Consider the following 19,338-nt stretch of genomic DNA (forward strand, 5'->3'; position numbering starts at 1 on the left):
GAGGGTTGGAGAGATAAGGTGGAAGAGAGTGGGGGTGGGGAGAAAGTAGCATAGAGTACAATAGGTGAGTGGGGGAGGGGACATTTACTGTAGTGGCAGATGGATGGAACATGAAGTTCAATGTGAAAAAGAATGAGGTAAAGTCCTTTGGTACAAAGATCATGGAGAATTAGCACAAAATAGAACTTACTAAAGTGTGTGCAGGAGCAGGGGAACTACATGTAAAGGTGCATAAGTCATTAAAGATGACAGGACAAGTTGAGAGAGCTGTTGATAAAGCATACAGAATATTTGGCTTCATTAACAGGGGTATAGAGTACAAGAGCAGAGAGGTTATGATGAACTGATGCAAACACTGGTTAGACTCACTTGCAGTATTATGTACAGTTTTGAGAACCATACATTTGAGTGAATGCAGAACAAGGCGATGTTTGGTTTCAGGGGTGGGAAACTTCAGTTATGAGGATAGATTGGAGAAATTGGGACTGTTCTCCTTGGAGACTGGAAAACTTAGAGGAGATCTGATAGAAGCTTTCAAGACTATGAACAATCTGGATAGCTGAGTTGGGAGAAACGGTCCCTGCTCCTAACAGGGTAGAGAACCAGAGGGCACAACTTCAAAGTACTTTGCAAAAGAAGCAAGTGCAAAGTGCAACATAACTTTTTCCACACAGCGAGTAGTTAGGATCGAGCATGCATAGCCTGGAAGTGAGGTGGAGGCAAGTTCCTTGAGGCATTCAAGAGGACATTAGATTGAAACAAAGAGCAAGGTTAAGGCAGGAGATTGGCATCAAGTCAGGGAGCTGGTGCAGACAGTGGGCCCAGTGCTCATCTTTTGTACTGTAACAATTGCGTGATTCTGTGAATTGAGAGATCAGGAGGCTCACTGGTCAGTCATTACATCCAGAATCTAGGTGTGCATGCTCATTCAGCATTCTCCTCGATAATACCCCATTGAGGTACTCATTTGAATCCTCTAAATCAGTAATAGTCTGTTATCTCACCCTCCACTGAGGTGGCAAACAAAGCATCCTTTCACCTTGGCCTGGATGACTCACCATATCTGATTCCAACTCTGTGCTAATTCCTAAAGTAAATGGATCGCCAGTGCTGGCAAATGGGAGTAGATTAGGTTGGGATATCTGGTCGGCATGGACGAGTTGACCGAGGGGTCTGTTTCCGTGCTGTACATCTCTATGACTCTCTGACTGACCTGGTGACCACGAGTGTCAGATTAAGTGAAGCGGTGACTCAGTGGAGGAAAATCAATGTGAGACAAACTGTAGTGGCTTGGGAAGGAAAGGGTCCATGTCACACCATTAACAGCTTCGAACAACTGTTAGAATTCAGGATGAAGGTGTTCTGGTGTTGAGAAGGGGCATAAGGCAGGAAGATACTGTCATGCTGAAAATTCCCAGTGATGTCTCATATTTCAGATCCTGTTGCAGCCCACTGTGGAGAGAACAATCTACTCCACAGGACCTGTGAGATGCAGGTGATCTTGGCCCCAGTCAGTCAGCTTTGTTCCTTTTCATTGTGTGCTACCTTGTTCAGAATTTCATGGACTGTATACTAGTATCTTTGGGTAATCTTCCCACGTTAGCTGAGATGTATGGAGGGAATGACGGATGAGTGTGAGGCTCATAGGTATTTTGAGGGTGAGGTAGGCTTGTGTTCTGCGATGAGGCTGTGGTGCACTGAGCAGTGTGAGAAGTTGGTGGTGTGGAGTTGAGCAATGCTCAAACACAATAAAAATACACTAGGGTTAACAAGATGGGAACTTACCTTGCGCGATTAACTGAGCTGGGTTAGGCTTTAATTTGTTGATGCCAAACTGTAGCATGGTGTTTGCTTTTCCTCCACATGCCTGTTCTGGCATCATCAAAGACGATTAAGGTCATAATTCAATGTTGATAATGTGGTTAATGTTTCTGCCATCATCCAGTTCAGACTGTTCATTGTCTACATCCAACAAACACAGCAACTCCATTATAATTTTTCCAACCAAAAATCAGGTGGCCATTTCTTCTGAAAGTCTTTATGTACTTGAATATGCTGCACATACCATGGTATTTTATCCAGTCTTGATGAAATAAATATTTCTTGAAAGTTATTGTGGAAATCAGAGACTGGCAAAAGCATGATTCAGTAAGAATTCTACATCCAGTATCATAACATGTAAACAATGTGATCCTTGGGATTATTGGGTTACTGGATACCAATTATTTTAAGTGAGCTGCATTCACAACATACTCCTAGGGTGGCACGGTGGCTCAGTGGTTAGCTGTCTCTCAGTGCCAGGGACCTGGGTTCAGTATTAGCCATGGGTGATTGTCTGTGTGAGTTTCCTCTGGGTTCTCTGGTTTCCTCCCACAGTCCAAAGATATGCAGGTCAGGTGGATTGGCCATGCTAAATTCCCCATACTAGCCAGAGTTGTGCGGGCTAGTTGGCTTATAGAGACTTATAGAAAGTGGGGTGGGTCTGGCTCTGGATGGGATACTCTTTGGTGGGCCAATATGGGCTGAATGGCCTGTTTCTGTGCTTTAGGCATTCCACAATTCCAGGTTTACCACATGGCTCCATAATTTCATGATTTGGAGGTGCTGGTGTTGGACTGTGGTGTACAAAGTTAAATATCACACAACACTAGGTTATAGTTCAACAGCTTTATTTGGAAGCATTAGCATTCAGAGCACTGTTCCTTCATCAGGTGGTTGTGGAGCTTATGCCCAAAACGTCGATTCTCCTGTTCCTCAAATACTGCCTGACCTGCTGTGCTTTTCCAGCACCACGCTCTCGACTCTGATCTCCAGCATGTGCAGTCCTCACTTTCCCCGATGATTCCAAACCTACAAGGTGCTGTCTGCAATGTTGTGGAAGCTGTTATTGATGAGCTTAGAGAATGAATGTTGGCTGTCTACTTCACATGGGTGCGAGGCAGGATGAGGAAGATCAGCCCTGATGAGTTTTAATGCTATCCTTACCCAAAATATTTTCAAATGCCTTTCAAGCAGTAATCGCTGGCTGATTTTCCACTCCATAACTGGGAACCTAATGAAACTGATTGTAGCATTTGTCATTTCATTGCAAAGAAATAAATAACTTGCATTCATCAACATCTTCTACAATCTCAGGATATCCTACACCTTTCCAGTTAATTAAGTGCTTCTGAGTTGTAGCCACTGTTGTGGTATAGCAAATAGAACAAGCAAATTCATTACAGCAAGTTTCCCCCAACATTCAGGTTGAAAGAGGTTCCTTTCAGTTTTTAATGTTTCAGCTACTTTCAACCTTTATCTGTTGTGTTATCAGAAGATCTTTGGCCTTTTAAAAATTATTTTAACAACCATCAATGTAGCCCCCTTGTTAAAGTGACTTTGAGTTCTAGAGGGTCATGCCTGCCTTTTATCAGTAATGGCATTGTCTTGAGAAACTCCTTCACTGCTTCATTTGACATCTCAGACACTCACGAAAATAACACAAAGTTCACATAACTCATACCCCAAGAAATAAGTTTAAGAACTCCTAAATCACTTGTAACATGTTTCTATATTTACAATTCCTGGTTTTCTAGCCAAGTTGTTTTTGTTAAGTCTGAAGAAATGTTTCGAAGAGCACACACTTATTAAATGCTTAAAATGATCTCTAAATGTAGTACATCAATGTAATAGGATCTTTGAGACTATATCATTTCATACTCTGTATGTCTATGGTATTAAGCCATTTTTTTAATGTTTGAACTTTTGAGTAGAAATTGAAACCGTAAATAAATATGCATTACCTTGGAATTTAAAGTAAATTAGGTGCATGTGTAAAACAGGTAGATTTTTTTTGTTTAATCTAATCTATAGTATTACACAAAACAGGATAAACTGAAGAAATTCCTCCAATGGCAGACATAACTGCTTTATTAAATTACTGATGGGTGATGATAAGGAAATTTGGAAGACTTGATTTTCTCAGCCTTTACTGACTTTTTTGCAATCAAGTTAAGAATTTTTCACAGGCTGAACCCCTTCAACAGAATATAAAGCACATCATTCTCTGCAGCAAGTACCTCTTCAGTTATGCTGGGTTTCTGCATCGACTCACTCGCACTTTTTCAATTGTCATGTTTTGTTTTCCCAGGAAAAGCCTTACCAGTGCTCAGAATGTAACAAGGCTTTTAGTCAGAAGAGGGGCCTGGATGAACATATGAGGACTCATACAGGAGAAAAACCATTCCAGTGTGATGTAAGTAGTTCAGTCTAATTTTAGAACATGGATCATACTACTAACAATCAAATAAGCACTTGTTCCAAGTATATAATGAATCAGATATGAACATTGGGAGTAGGAGCAGAAGTAGATCATTTGGTCCATCAAACTTGCTTGTCCAGCCAAGCAAATCATCTACTTCGATGCTATTTTTACCCCGCTATCTCCATGTCCTTTGATTTCATTGGCATTCAGAAGTCTATGGATTTCTGTCTTGAACATGCTAAACATGGTGCATCATTTCCCAGAACTGTTCTCAATAATCCCTTTTATCTCAGAATCTGGCCTGTGACTTTTCCAATTTATGTGAATTGCGTGTTCGCTATTGTTAAGTTTCTGTGCAACTATGCCACGTCATAAAATTAAGATTAAAAGTGTACTCTAAGTTATGATTCTCGGATGTTATATAGTACCAGATGAATCTGATAAATTATTTTGTTGTTGGTGATGCAAGTGAAGAAGCTTTTGGCTGGCAATATCCAGATTGCTATTCAGTACTTTAACTTATTTGCAGATTCAATCAAGAAAGTAAACTAACTCAGCTTGAAAAGATTAGTAAATGTTTCATCTCAAATATATAATGAATAGGTGACATTAGATGACTTCACAAAGTCGTGTTAGTTATTCTCTTAAGTTAATGTAAAACATGAAAGGACTGTATGCAATCTACATGTTCCCAGTACTGTAGCCAAAATAAATTGTGTTCTCTCAGCAGGATGTATTGTTACATCAACATTCATTAAAGGCTCTCATTAAACTTGAATTTGTTGCTGATTGTGTAGCTGCAACTTTGATCCTAATTACCCGGGGAGCCAAATCTAAATACGTGATTTGAAATGGAACAACTGTTTGTGATTACATTGACACACAGAAGTAAAACTCGTATAAGACAAAAATTACATTCTACCAACCTTTCATTATCTGATGGGTTTTGTTTAGTCATGTACTTCCATTTATTCATAATGGGACAAGTACCATTATTGCCATTGTCAGCAAGGCTTTTAATGCACAATTAAAATCAGTGAGGCATGTACATCATGAGAGAGATACATTAACGCTAGAGACTACAACCTCAAATACCCTGAATGATCTATCTATTAACTCTTCAGATTTGTTGTCTACCTTTTGTGCTAAAGGAAACTGTGTGTGTTTAAAAATGTGAAAGTTATATAGCAAGAAGCTTACATGAAATTGTGATTTCATTGACCTCACCCAAGTCTGCCATTGAGAATTTCCAAGTCATTCTTTTGCTTTCTCTAACAAGACCATGCATTTGTCTCAGTTAGACAGAAGTAAAATAAATGGAAATAGAAAGAGCTGAAATGTTCTGAAGCAACACTCAACCTTTGCCCATCATCCATGGATAGTGGGGGCTTGTTTGCAGGGATTGTGGCCTCTGGTCACAAAGACGCTGAACATTGCAGGAGTAGAATCATAGAAACCGTAGTGTGGAAACAGGCCATTCTGCCCAATGAGTCAACACCGCCTGTTTGAAGAGCATCCCAACCAGACTCAATCCCATACTCCATCCCTGTAACCCAGCATTTCCCGTGGCTAATCCACCTAGCCTGCACATCTCTGGATACTATGGACAATTTAGCATGGCCCATCTTTGGACTGTGGAAGGAAACCGGAGCACCCAGATGAAACCCACACAGAGAATGTACAAACTCCATATAGACAGTCTCCCTAGGCTGGAATCAAATCTGGGTCGCTGCACTGTGAGGCAGCAGTGCTAACCACTGAGCCACTGTGCCACCTATAAGTCCCTTCCTTTTCAGAAATCTCGTGAAATGATGCCAAAGACATGTGTGCCAGAGCTCAGAGGAAGGAGTTCACCTCACCAGGTACACACCTCATCGATATGTTTGCCATTTTCATCTAACGAGACTCTATTTGTGAATGTAATTAGAGTGGCCTGGAGTGCTAACTTGCCCTGTCAGTGCCTGATTGAGGAACTTGACATTAGGGAATTGGGATAACCAATCCCTGTCTCTGTTGCTGACCAACCCTGCTGTCATGACTCCCTTCCCAAGATCACATTCCCTCTGTTCCCTTCACCATCACTCACCTCTGTGTGGGTCCATCCTTCATCCAAGATCTCAGGTACATGCAGTACTGCTAACAACCACCATCACCCCAGTGGCACTGCTGAGTGCAGAAGGGCAGCTAGCTTCTGATTGACCAGTGGGTGAGGCTATGCTCAGCTAAGTGCTTGAGTCGGAGAAGATGCATTATGGCTTGGCTGAGAGCCCACAGGATTCCACCTAGCAACCAGAAATTTTAACTTTGTATCTCTTCTCCGCACTTGCTGCATGACCTGCATATTATTTCTATTTTCATATCAGTTAGAACTGAATCATCTGAATGCTCTGTGCTGTAAACTCAAGTTTTGGGAATGAAATTAGATAGGCACTAACAATAATGCAGGGGCCATGATGTTCAATTAACTCTACACGTTGGACTTAATGCAGACAGAATGGTATCTTTGTGCCAGAGCAAATAAATACTTTACTTCTCCCTCACACACAGCAATGCTACAAGCTTCATATCCATGCGTTAGAGCTTCGGTACTTGTTTAATTGGCACATTGCACAGCCTTCACTGACAGGTTTCCCTTTTTCTCGAAGTTAGTGCACAATTGAAGGCAGCAGGTACTAACTGGAAGACCAGCACCATTTTGGATATTGACACTGAATCTTTCTTCGAGGGTATATTGAAAATTGGATCTACACATTGTGTGACACGAGGAAAAACTTTGCTGCAGTTAGAATACTGAAGGATAGCGCTGGTGCCAGAGGGTGAGATTACATCTGAGTTTTGATGCAAACAACTCAGGTGATGATTTCTGTGGGGCAGGTGATAAAGAAGATGAGAAAGTACAAGTTACAAAGTGCTTGGTAAATAGGGAACCACCCAGCAGTTGAGAAACACAGAATGGTCCTGAACTAACTTAACACAAGCATTTATGCTGAGTTTAAATGCTGTCTTTTCCAGTGCAGAAATGGTGATTAACTACAGCAGCGCAGCTGTGGACACACCTACAATTCGGCATCAGATGATCGACTTCTCGGCTTCCATTGCATTAAATTTTTTTTTCCCCAAATATCTGAGTGGAGTATTAGAAGCTCAGAATGAAGCTGTGTAAGTTCAGGCTGCTGTCACCATGGCTGCAGAGAGCAGTGTTCAAAAGGGCTTGTGGGTCCTGACAGTAACCCGGCAATCACATCCCGTCACATATTACTAGAGTGGCCCTGGGGAAGTGGCAGTAACTGCATTGTGAGGAACTCTGTTGTTCCCCCCTCAGTATAATCACACTCTCACCATGAGCACTCCTCCAGAGTCCTCAATATTGTCTGTCAGCCACCTATCCAATCTCTCCCTGTGAAAGGCTTCCACTAGCCCAGCTACAGTCAGTGGGGTAACGCTGGGCTAGAGCACCAGAATGGGCATACACACATGTACCCGGGAATAGACAGGAGTGATCAGTTTCTGTTGTTATTCATTATCACGTGATTACGTTCTAAATGTATTTTGGGGTGTTTACATTTAGATGGCTCTTAGTTCCAGTTGCAGTCCAGGGCACATATGTTGGTCAGTGACAGAGAAAAGATGAGGAGTGTGAGATTGTTGGTGAAGGGGGGGGCAAGTGGACTTGCAGTTTCACTGATATTTCGCTCGAATCAGGTTGTCCACATGCAAATCGTAGAGGAACGGGATGTTCAACTTTTTATTTTCTTTCCTCCCCTCCATCCCCCTCCATCCAGCTGCTCCTCTCTTTGTTCCCGATCCTCACTTTCTGTGGAGAGCTGGCCACAAAGGGTTGTGTTCTCACTCTGGTGAAGCTGTGCAGCATGCAGCAGATCACAGCACTCCACTGTGTTGCCCAGAGTGCTCTCGGCAGCAAATACACTTCAGTTTGCTCCTGGTCAGGCAGCTGACCCACCTTGTGTACGTGGGTTGGAAACTGGAGTCAGCAGTTACGTTGTCACTGGACAGTCCTTGTCAGCCAGTGGCCACCCTTCAGCATCAAAACTGCAGCTGGCATCAAAAACGGACCCTGACTGCTGCCCAGAGGCTGAACATTAACCTGTTTGAGACACTGCATATGGTCATGCAGCCACTGGCCATTGTGGGAGTGGGATCCCTCTTCTCGCTGGAACCTGACGGCATTACAAAGCAGCTATGGGGCAGGCCATGGCAACTTCTACCATGAGAAGCCTGCAAGCTGAGCAAACTGGCTCAACTCTGTCGGCTAATCTTTTGGAAAGAGTGACTGAAATGAACTTATTCCTGTTTGAACAGAGAGCTTCAGTGACCACTCCCTTATTGCAGACACTGGAGGGAAAACTGTGAGACACTGCCTGTAGCTGCTGTATCTGCTTGAAATGTCAACTGCGTTTTAAAAAAATCATTACTGTGGTCTCCTGCACAGCCACTGACAATACTGCCTTACCCTGTTTTTAGATTAGATTAGATTGCATTACAGTGTGGAAACAGGCCCTTCGGCCCAACAAGTCCACACCGACCCGCCGAAGCGAAACCCACCCATACCCCTACATTTACCCCTTACCTAACACTACGAGCAATTTAGCATAGCCAATTCACCTGACCCTGCACATCTTTTGGACTGTGGGAGGAAACCGGAGCACCCGGAGGAAACCCACGCAGACACGGGGAGAACGTGCAAACTCCACACAGTCAGTCGCCTGAGGCGGGAATTGAACCCGGGTCTCAGGCGCTGTGAGGCAGCAGTGCTAACCACTGTGCCACCGTGCCGCCCACACGGTTCTGTGGTTAGAGTCAAGAGCTGCAAAGATGCATCCTGATCGATTGCTCTCTATTGAGATTCTGCGAATGATTTGCTCCATGAACACCCCTAGCTATTCATAATTCAGTCAAAGAAAGATGGCTGCAAGCTACCCCAAGCTGGGAGTGGTTGGCATTGCAGCACCATCTAACAGTCTCTGGTTGTTCTCCTGGTCATGCTGCTTTGTAAAGGGAATGCCAGCTAGTGCACCTCAGAGCAACCAGTATGTAACCTACACATTAACAAAAATAAAGTAGTGCAACATCCGCCATGCCATTCTTTGCAAACAATCGTGGAAAGTGCCAAAGGTTTGTGGAAATGTAACAGCAGCAATAAGAAGCCCTCCAGCACCCAACCTGTAAGTAGTTGACTATCCACTGACAGAGTCCTGGTGGGGATAGCAGTAATGGCCTTCTTCCTTAAAGCTGTGTGTGCTTAAAAGAGATTGGTGCATTGGAATGGCAGAGTTGATATCAAAGTAGTACTCCATGTTTCTTGACATCATGATTTGTCTGCTGTGCATAGTTACTGCACATGTTCACAGTATGTACAGCAGAACCTCGATTATCCAAATGACACAGGCGGGGAGTATTTTGTTTGCATACTCGAATGTTCGGATAATTGAATGCTGGATAGCACAGTTTAGCCAAGCATCCGGACCTTACAGTCTTGTTTGGATAATCCGAAATGCAGATAATCGACATTCGGATAATCGAGGTTCCTCTGTAACACTAGTGCCAATGCCAAAGATTTTGCATCACAAGTGTGCACGTGGGTCCAAGTCCCATCCTGAACTCAAAGCAAACTCTTAGCACCCTGTAACAGCTCTTGCTGAACTACGACATCAGCTAAATGCATTACATTCAGCAATGTAATCCTTAACATCTTTATTCTAAGCTTTTTATGACCTGAACAGAATTAACGCCGTTATCAGAGATGCAAAGCAGATACCCAAGCAATTTTTTTTCCCCACTGACTGATTTATTTCTATTGCTGGAAGAACTCAGAAAAAAAACCACTCCCTTTCATTTTTACAAACTCACATTTAGAACATTTGACTCTATTTAACAATAAGTGGTTGTTTGATGTGCTGCCAGTTTCCCAAATTGTAGGTTGAGAAGATGCACGCCTTAACATTTTGGTTTTCAGAAACGCTTGACCACGGTCCCTTTTGGGGTGTGATTGGTTTGGTGTGGTGAAAAGCGAACTGCAGTCCAGTAAAGAGTCTGTGTGTTCCTTACGGCATTGTAATTTAGTTGGTTTCAAGTGGCATCATGTTCGGCACAGACCAGGTGGGACGCTGGGTCTGTTCCTTTGCTGCACTGTTCTGTGTTCTTAACTGGTTGTCTTAACGTGGAAGTGGATGCATTCAATTTATAGCAGGCACTTGTCAGAAGGCAATTCATATGCTACTTGTTGATTAGATCAGGAGCAGCATTAGTACAGACCTGCAAGTGTGCATGTCTGAAATTGAAAGGCTGTTGGCTGGTGCAGAGTGTCACAAACTGTCCCAAGGCTTTGCTTCTTACTGACGCTCATATCTGTAGTATCACAAAACTGAAAAAGATGTTAAAAAGTGAAGAATTTGAAAAATGTTTGAAAATTATGAATAACATAATTGCTATATGCTACTAAAGCTATTCAACAAATAGGGTGGAATTGTCACTTGATAAATGTGGTGGGAAGGACAAATAATTGAAAAAGTATGCACCGCACTCTCCCACCACATCAGAAATCACGCTCTGTTCAAGAATGTCCACAAGTGATCTACCTGTCCTGCCACCAACTGAGGCCATTAAGTACTCAACTAATCACATTTAAAGGGCCTCTACCCTGGATATTTCTACTTGCCCAACAGCTGGGAAAAGTGGCTGACTTTATGAATGGCAAACCAGGATTTTCTGTCTGCTGAGTTGGGGTGGGGGGGATCTTCCACTTGCCCCATTCTGGGGTCAATTGAAGGCACAGTCAGAGGGTAAGAGGGTGCCCTTGGCTTCAAACTACGATACCTCTCACCATACAATCATTCCCCCCCCTTCCCAAAAGTCCCATCTTCTCATCTGTGCAGCATCAGTCTCCAGCAACTGCCTTCAAGTCCCAGTGACTGTCGGCCTCTGATTGTCCAGTCTTGTCACTCAGTGACAAGGTTCCTGATAGGCCACAAGCCTACCAGACAGCACTTAATTTTCTCACTGAAGAGCTTGAGGGTGTTGGTCATCACCCGCACATTTAAAGCAAAAAAAATTAAACATCCACCACATTGCAAAGAAGATCCAACTCATCAGCTTGGCCTGACAAATGGCAAGTAACACCTCATTCAACTGACACAAGTGCCAGGCATCTCCAAGAGGGAATCTAACCATCTCCCATTAACATTCAATGGCATTGCCATCACCGAATCCCTTACCCTTCATCTTGTCATCCACATTGATCAGAAACATAACCTCACCAATCACATAGATACTATGTCTATAAGAGCAGGTCAGAGATTGAGAGTTCTGCGGCAAGTGACTCATCTCTTGACTCAGTCTCCCCAACATCTATAAGGCACAGGTTGGAAATGTGGTGGACTCTGCATCGATAAGTCAGCACGCAAGAAGTTCAGCATCATTCAGGGAATAGTAACTGGCTGGTTTACTATCCGCGGTCAGTATTCAGGTCCTCCGCCAGTGCTAGCAATTCCCAAGATACAATGCAGCAAATGATCGAGACATCTTCAACAAAATCTCCCAAAGCAGCGACATCTGCCACCTGGAATAACCAGGGCAACAAATGTATGGAAATACCGTGAGCTGCCAGCTGGTATCCTGGGCATCTCTGCTAAACTGCACTGTGAACCTACACCACAGCCAACTGCTGTGGTTCAAGAACGCAGCTCACTGCCACCTTGTCGAGGACAGTTAGAGAAGGGCAATAAATGTTGATTTTGCCAGAAATGCACATAACACGTAAGTGACTTTTTTAAAAAAAGACATTGGGACAAGTTTGTTTTTTAGATTTCTTTTTCTATCATTGCCAAATGGGAACTGGAGAAATCAGACTATGCAACTTTTTGTCTCCTGGTGTGTAGAGAGGGTTTCTTGTCAAGATTTTATTCTCTTGCATAGAATCTTTGGGAGCTTCTTTCTATATTAAAAAAAAATGCAAATAAAGGCAATCAGATTTAGCCTTCGAATTTCCAAAATTGTTGTCCTCTTTAACTCTTCCAATTTTAAAATGAGCTGTCAAAACTGGCAGAATGTGTAAAGGAAGCATAATATGGTTTATGCACAATTTTATTTTGCAAAATGTAGGGGTGCTGTACTGTGTTTGTGTAGTTCCATAATGGGATATTATATAGAGTCAGTGAGAAAAGGTTTAGAGAATTATTTTAAGGATCAACATCCACCCTACACCTAATGAAGCAACTTTAATGGCTGTTGTTTCCCTTAATAAAAACAAAATACAATGGATTCTGGAAATCTGAAAAAAAAAACAAAAAGTGCTGGAGAAACTCAGCATTTCTGGCGTCATCTGTGGAGAGAGCAATAGAATTAACATTTTGAATCTGGTATGGCTCTTCAGAGCCTGAAGAACTTCAAAGCAAGAGTTCTGAAAAGTAGAATCATCTCCCACTTGAAACATCAACTTTGTTTTTCTCTCCACAGATGATGTCAGATCTGCTGAGTTTCTCCAGCATTTTCTGCGTTTGTTATTTCCCTTAACTCTTTTGCCTCACCTTTGTCTTTTTCTATTTTGGCCTTGGGATCATTTATAAGATCCGATGATTTGTAGCTTACAACATGTTTAGTCGGGTCATTATTTTTGGTCTTCTTTTTCTGAATTGACAGCCCTTTTTACCACATTGCTAGGGTTAACCAAAAAAGGAATGACAGCTGAATCAACATGTTCACCTCCAGGCCTGTCATTGGCTTTGCCTCCCTCCTGCTGTTTCATTTACCAGATGCTACCTCATCCAGCCCCCCCCAATCTGTGTTCTATGTAATCTGTCTCACTGTGCTGGTATTCGCAAATATTGTTGAGAATTATGCTGAGAGCTGGCTTGTTCTGGAGCACTGAAAGTTCCAGCAGGTGTTCTGCCAGAACAACAGGAGAGGAAATCAGTTTCATTGCTAATTTCACGATGTATCTATGCACAGCGTCTGATCCAGTATTCTGCATGTTTTCCATTGTTGTGGGTATATTTCCTTGACATGAATAATGAAGAACAAGGTGCAATTAGGACAATGTGGTACAAGGCTGAACTGGAAGGAAACTGTGGCATTGCCTTTCTTTATCTCCTCAAAGCTCTCAGAACAGAGACATGGAAGTGGCAATCTCAATGGCATATCATTTCTTGACCTTTTGTCAATTGGTCTGCTCTTTTCCTTTCTAGGAATAATGTTTCCACTTCACTCATCGGGAAGACCCTTGTCTACCAGCACATAGACAATTTGAGAATGAGCGTGCATGATTTAGTTAAATTGGTTGAAATTTGGTTGCCATTTGCACTGAAAATCGACATTTACTCGTGATAACCCATGATCCTCTCAGTCAGGAAGTTATATGTTATAAACTGCATTAGCCTGCAAGGATAATCTGTGACATGATATCTTGGTTTTAGGATACCATATGGTGATATATATGTACCCAACGTGATTTCCAAGTCATTGAATGAAGTGAGGTACAAAAGTTCATGTAAAAGATAAGGGCCCATGCAGCTAGGTGTAATAATCTGTCCACCTGGCGAGACGTTAGCTGCAGAAGTACGCCATTCAGGCATCAAGTCTGTCCCACTACTCAATGAGACTATGGCTGATCTCCTAATCTCAGTTCCACATTCCTACCTGTTCCCCATAACCTTTGATTGCCTTACCGATCAAAAAATCCATCTAACTCCGCTTAGGAACTCAACCTCAACAGCTTTTTGCAGGAAATTTCCACAGATTCAGAGCCCTGTGAGATAAGAAATCCCTCCTGACATTGCTATCTTAACTGTATGATCTCATATTCTAAGGTTATGCCCTCTGGTCCTAGACTGTCCCACAACCTTTCTGTATCTAATCTGTCAAATTCCCTAATATTCTTGTCTGTTTCAATAAATTCACCTCTCTATTTTCTATATTCCAATGAGTACAGGCCCAGTCCATACCTGGTATCAGCCAAATGTCCCTTCTCTGGACTGCCTTCAATGTTAGTATGTCTATCCTTAGATAAGAGGCCCAAAACAGTTTACAATATTCCAGCTGTTGTCTGACTAGTGCTTTGTATAGTTTTAGCAAAATCATGCTAGTCTTGCACTTCATTTTCTTTGAAATTAAGACCAACCTTCCATTTCGCTATGACCCACTGAACTTGCATGTTAGATTTTTGTGATTTAACAATGGGGATTCCCATATCCCCCTGTTCTGTAGCTTTCTGCATTCTTTTACCATTTAAATAAAATTCAGCTCCTATATTCTTCCTGCCAAAGTGTGTAACCTCACATTTCCCTACATTATATTTCATCTGCCAAGTTTTGGCACATTTAATTAAATCCTGAAGCTATTTTTTTCTAATCGAAGTGAGAAAGATCCTACGGATATCCTCTCAATTTTGCAAATGTTTGCTCCTGAAGCATTGCCCTTAAATCAAATCAACTTTTTAAAAACTCTTTCATGGGGATATGCATTGTCGGCAAGCCAACTGTTGTCTCACACCAATTTGAGAAAGTGGTGGTGATTCGCCATCTTAAATGGCTGTAGTCCGTGTGATGTGGCTGATCATTTATTTGATCGTTTGTGTGCTTTGGTGTTTGTGTTACTTAGTTGTGCATTTACTGTCCATATTTCCATAAAAAAACAAACAGGACTAGCTATACTTCAAAAGTAGTTCATTGGCTGTAAAATGCTTTGAAACTTCCTGAAAGATTCCAAAAAGGATTTGGGCTTGTTAAAATACTGCTTGCAAAACTCAGCCACATGTTTTGAATGAACAGTAGCTTCTTCATCTTATTAAACTTGCCTCCTAAATGCATATGCCTCAATCCCATGCTTATATTTAAACGTGATCTCCATTCCTGTCTTTCTGGGATTTCGCTTTAACTCTTTGGTAACTCTTATGCCAGTAAGTTCTGGACTCCCTTTGCTATTTTGATTTGTGTGCAGCCTGTTCCGTCTTCCATTTCCTTACAATATTGCACCTTGTAGTAAATTCAACTGGACATTTATGCCTCCAAGAGGAAATCTCAAAGTTGTGAAGTCAAGCTAACCTCTTTATGACCTAAATGCTGCTTTTTGCCCATGAGATCATCACTGCAGTGGCAAATATTTGACACCAGTTTTCATAAAGTACAGATATTTGATGCAGATATTGATCATTTCAATAATAGGAGTACTGCATTGAACCTCTCTGGTTAAATTTATGTACAGCTGTAAGACTACCCTATAGGAATATCCATTATACAAGTGACTGTTGAAAACTATCATCTTTATTTAATCATATAGTACTCTATTTTATTATTGATTTTCTAGACTATCATCGTTAATTCAAATGCTTTCGTATCTTTCATGCCGCTTTAAGAGCTGCTATTTATTTAATATCAATAGCTAAACTAAAATAACAAACAAATGAGTTAACTAGTTAATAAATGTTCACATAAAGTCCTTTTTTAAGTGGTGCATTAAGCAATGTTTACTGCTCCATGCTGATTATTATAATTTGAGTAAAATAAATCTCATCAATAACGATTGCCCAGAGAAATATGTCTGGAATATTTTACTCATCTGAAGCTTACAGAAAGAAAAGAAACAAAAAGAAAATAAGTTAATTTAATCCCCAATATGTATGCCTACTTTAAAAAGTTTTGAAGTCATGCAATAATCACTTTTGGGGTCGAAAAGTGTGGCGCTGGAAAAGCACAGCAAGTCAGGGAGCATCTGAGGAGCAGGAGAGTCGATGTTTTGGGCTGAAGCTTGTCATCATTCCTGCTCCTCGGACGTTGCCTAACCTGCTGTCAGGTTCCAGTGGCCACACTTTTTGACTCTCATCTCCAGCATCTGCAGTCCTCACTTTCTCCAACAATAATTTTTGCCAAGTAACTTGCAGAGGAACTGAGAGAATGTTAGGTTCCTTTCAGGTTACTGAAAAGTGGTTTGAATTACCACACTGACAGATATATTTGTTGGAATGCAGATGCAAAGAAATTGCGGCATCCATCCATTTTGCTTGCCCCCACCTCAAACACAAGAATTTATCATCAGTATCTATGCAGTATTGATCAATATCACACCAATTTGTTCCTTGCAGCCAGTCAATTGCCCATCAAAATTTTAATTGAGCAATGATTCAGGAAATGACAGTAGAATTCCTACAGTGCAGAAAAAGGTCATTTGTCTTATCGAATCTGCACCGACTCTCTAAAGAGAGTCCCACTCAGACCGCACCCCATCCCTGTAACCCCACAGTTACCATAACTAATCCTCCCAGCCTGCACATCCCTGGACATTAAGGGGGAATTTAGCATGGCCAATCCACCTAGCCTGCACATCTTTGGACTGTGGAAGGAAGCCAGAACACCCGATGGAAACTCACACAGACATTGGGAGAACATATAAGCTCAAGCAGCATGGTGGCTCAGTGGTTAGCACTGCTGCCTCTCAAACCAGGGACCCGGGTTCAATTCTCACCTCTGTGACTGTCTGTGTGGAGTTTGCACATTTTTCCCGTGTCTGAGTGGATTTCCTCTGGGGTTTCCACAGTACAAAGATTAGGTGAATTGGCTATTCTAAATTGCCCATAGTGTTCAGGGATGTGTAGGTTAGGTGCATTAGTCAGGGGTAAATGTTGAGTAATAGGGTAGGGGAATGGGTCCGGGTGGGTTACTCTTCGGAGGTCAGTGTAGACTTGTTGGGCTGTAGGGATTCTATGATTCTGCACAGACTGTGACCCAAAACTGAGATTAAACCTGGGTTCTGGAGCTGTGAGACATCTGGACTGCCCCATACCATACCCTTGTATCTGAATTAAATCTACTACACTGTACAACCAAATGATTTTAAAAACAACGAGAAATAGTTTGTTGTCATTCCATGTGCTCACTGCAAACTCATTTTAAAAAAATGCCAAAAATAATAGAAAAATGCCTGAATTACCAACAACACTGAATTATTTTGATAGAAATCAATCCTGTCATAATTGTTGGGATTCCAATCCTGCATGTGGAAAGAAAACATTTTTTGGTTTCTTTTTCATAGATCCTGTTCGACTGTAGTGACTAAAACTCATTCGTTGATGCTCTACTCAGCATCTAATGTACTTTTGTTGTACCCTATATTGGGTTTGAACGAGGTTATATTGGGTTGCTTTCTTTCATTGACCTCTTTTGTTTCCTCATTATTTCAGGTCTGTGACTTGTCATTCAGCCTGAAGAAAATGCTGATTAGGCACAAACTGACCCACAACCCAAATCGGCCAATGGCAGAATGTCAGCTCTGTCACAAAAAGTTTACAAGAAATGACTACCTCAAGGTTCATATGGAGAACGTGCATGGAGAGACAGACAGTTGAACCTCTAGTTTTCACATTCCATCAGAGAACTTCAAAATTCCTGGAGCTCGGACAATTTATTATTCAGTGCAGTGGTTGACTGCAGATGTCAGTGTTACTGGAATACTTTGCCTTCCAGAAACGTCTGAGTTTCGAAGTATTATCCAACAGCTAATATGTTTTAGTTTAATGAAAATGACAGCATGGGAGATGTGCAGAGTTTAAAATTCCATCTTTCAAAATATGTTTAAATTACAATTGGTAATCCACTGTGGACCTTTCCATAATCTGTATACTCTTCATTTTAGTAACGGTTGACTGATTAAATACTGACACTTTGTAATTGTTACTCTTGAGTGTAAACAGTACCAGAGGATTTTGTTCTCCTGTGCAGGAAATCTTTTATTACAGGTTTCAGATCATGTACTGCAAGGCAGAGAAACATTTCTTTTTACCAATAATAGTTATTTATGTCACAAGAAACTTTATAACTGTAGCAGCACAAATTAACAAAATATATATTTCTTGGTATTCTTCAAATAAAATTAGAAAAATGAAATTTAATTCTATGCCTTCCGTTTCTTCTCTTTCCCTGTTTCTAAGTTTGTTGATTCATTTTCTGTTATTTCTTACATAGTTACCACTTTGTAACTATAATTTGACATTTTTATGCTCTGATGTTGTTTGTACTGATAGTTTAAGTACTTAGATTCTTGCTTTCTATCATCAAGCACACATTAGTGAAATCTAACCCCCCATCAACTAAACCAAAACTCCCTTCTAGTCAGTCAAACGCTGAGCATCGATGTTTGACTTTGACCGATCTTTGGAATAATCAGATTAAGCTTTGATGTAATACTTAGCAAATTTTGAAAGCTTAACGTAGCTGAAGCACTTGAGGAGATGACTCATATCATCATTATCTTAATCGTAGTGGGCCATGTTGTATCAAACAAACACTTGCTTGTATTATGTTTAAGCAGATTTGTTTGAGAAGTCTTTGCTTCAAATTTTAGCCTGGACTGCCTCAAACAAAAATGCATGCCTTTGTTTTGATCATCATTAAAAAGGAACTGCTGGTGGCATGTGTATGTTTTTTGCAGGAGAGCAAACACAAATCCTCTTCATAACCATTGTCCACTGAAATCATCAAATCCAAATGGAATATCGTATAAACATGCTGAATATAGGTATTCCACATTGGGATACAATCAACATCAGGGGCACATTGTTTCCAGATGCAGACCCACAAGCGTTCTTCCCCCACCCACTGCACAGGCCAACTAAGGATGGGCAATAAATACATGTCTTGTATGCCAGTAATACATGGATACTTTGTTGATTTGTGAGGGCTAGTATTGCCTATATGAAGGTTATATATAATTCTTTAATCTACGCAGTGACTCTAATTCTTATATTGCAATATTTGGGCAAAAAGTTAAGAAATAGACATTAAAACATATCTATTACATTTGTTTTGCATTCTTTACTCAAAATATGCATCTAACTCTGGTGCATGTATTCCTAAATACTTTGACTTGTTTTTACAGATTTTTTAAAATCAACTTATTCAAAGATGTTATAATACATCTCCGGAGCAGGTAGGATTAAACCTAGACCATTAGGTCTAAAGATAGGAACAAGCCACTATGTCACAAGTGCCCTTGGTCTTGGTTGATGCTTATGCCCGAAGCATCGACACTCTTCCCTTCAGATGCTGCCTGACCTGCTGTGCTTTTCCAGCGCCACACTTTTCGACTCTGGC

The 19,338-nt window shown here is 41.3% G+C and overlaps 1 protein-coding gene across 4 annotated transcripts in view; it reads left to right on the forward strand.

Moving 5' to 3' along the window:
• Window positions 1–18,533, forward strand: part of prdm5 (PR domain containing 5) — a 345,097-nt gene extending 326,564 nt beyond the window's left edge. For 3 of the 4 annotated variants that reach the window (XM_043696615.1, XM_043696623.1, XM_043696639.1), the window contains exons 15-16: window positions 4,130–4,234; window positions 17,430–18,532. In XM_043696615.1, the coding sequence (XP_043552550.1) occupies window positions 4,130–4,234; window positions 17,430–17,594 (270 nt within the window). In that variant the 3' untranslated portion in view covers window positions 17,595–18,532. Of the gene's footprint in view, window positions 1–4,129; window positions 4,235–17,429 lie in introns of all 4 variants that reach the window. The other variant, XM_043696605.1, reaches the window with a different exon arrangement.
• The last annotated feature ends 805 nt before the right edge of the window (window positions 18,534–19,338 follow it).

The sequence above is a fragment of the Chiloscyllium plagiosum genome, chromosome 1 (genome assembly GCF_004010195.1).
Source record: "Chiloscyllium plagiosum isolate BGI_BamShark_2017 chromosome 1, ASM401019v2, whole genome shotgun sequence".
Lineage (NCBI taxonomy): Eukaryota > Metazoa > Chordata > Chondrichthyes > Orectolobiformes > Hemiscylliidae > Chiloscyllium > Chiloscyllium plagiosum.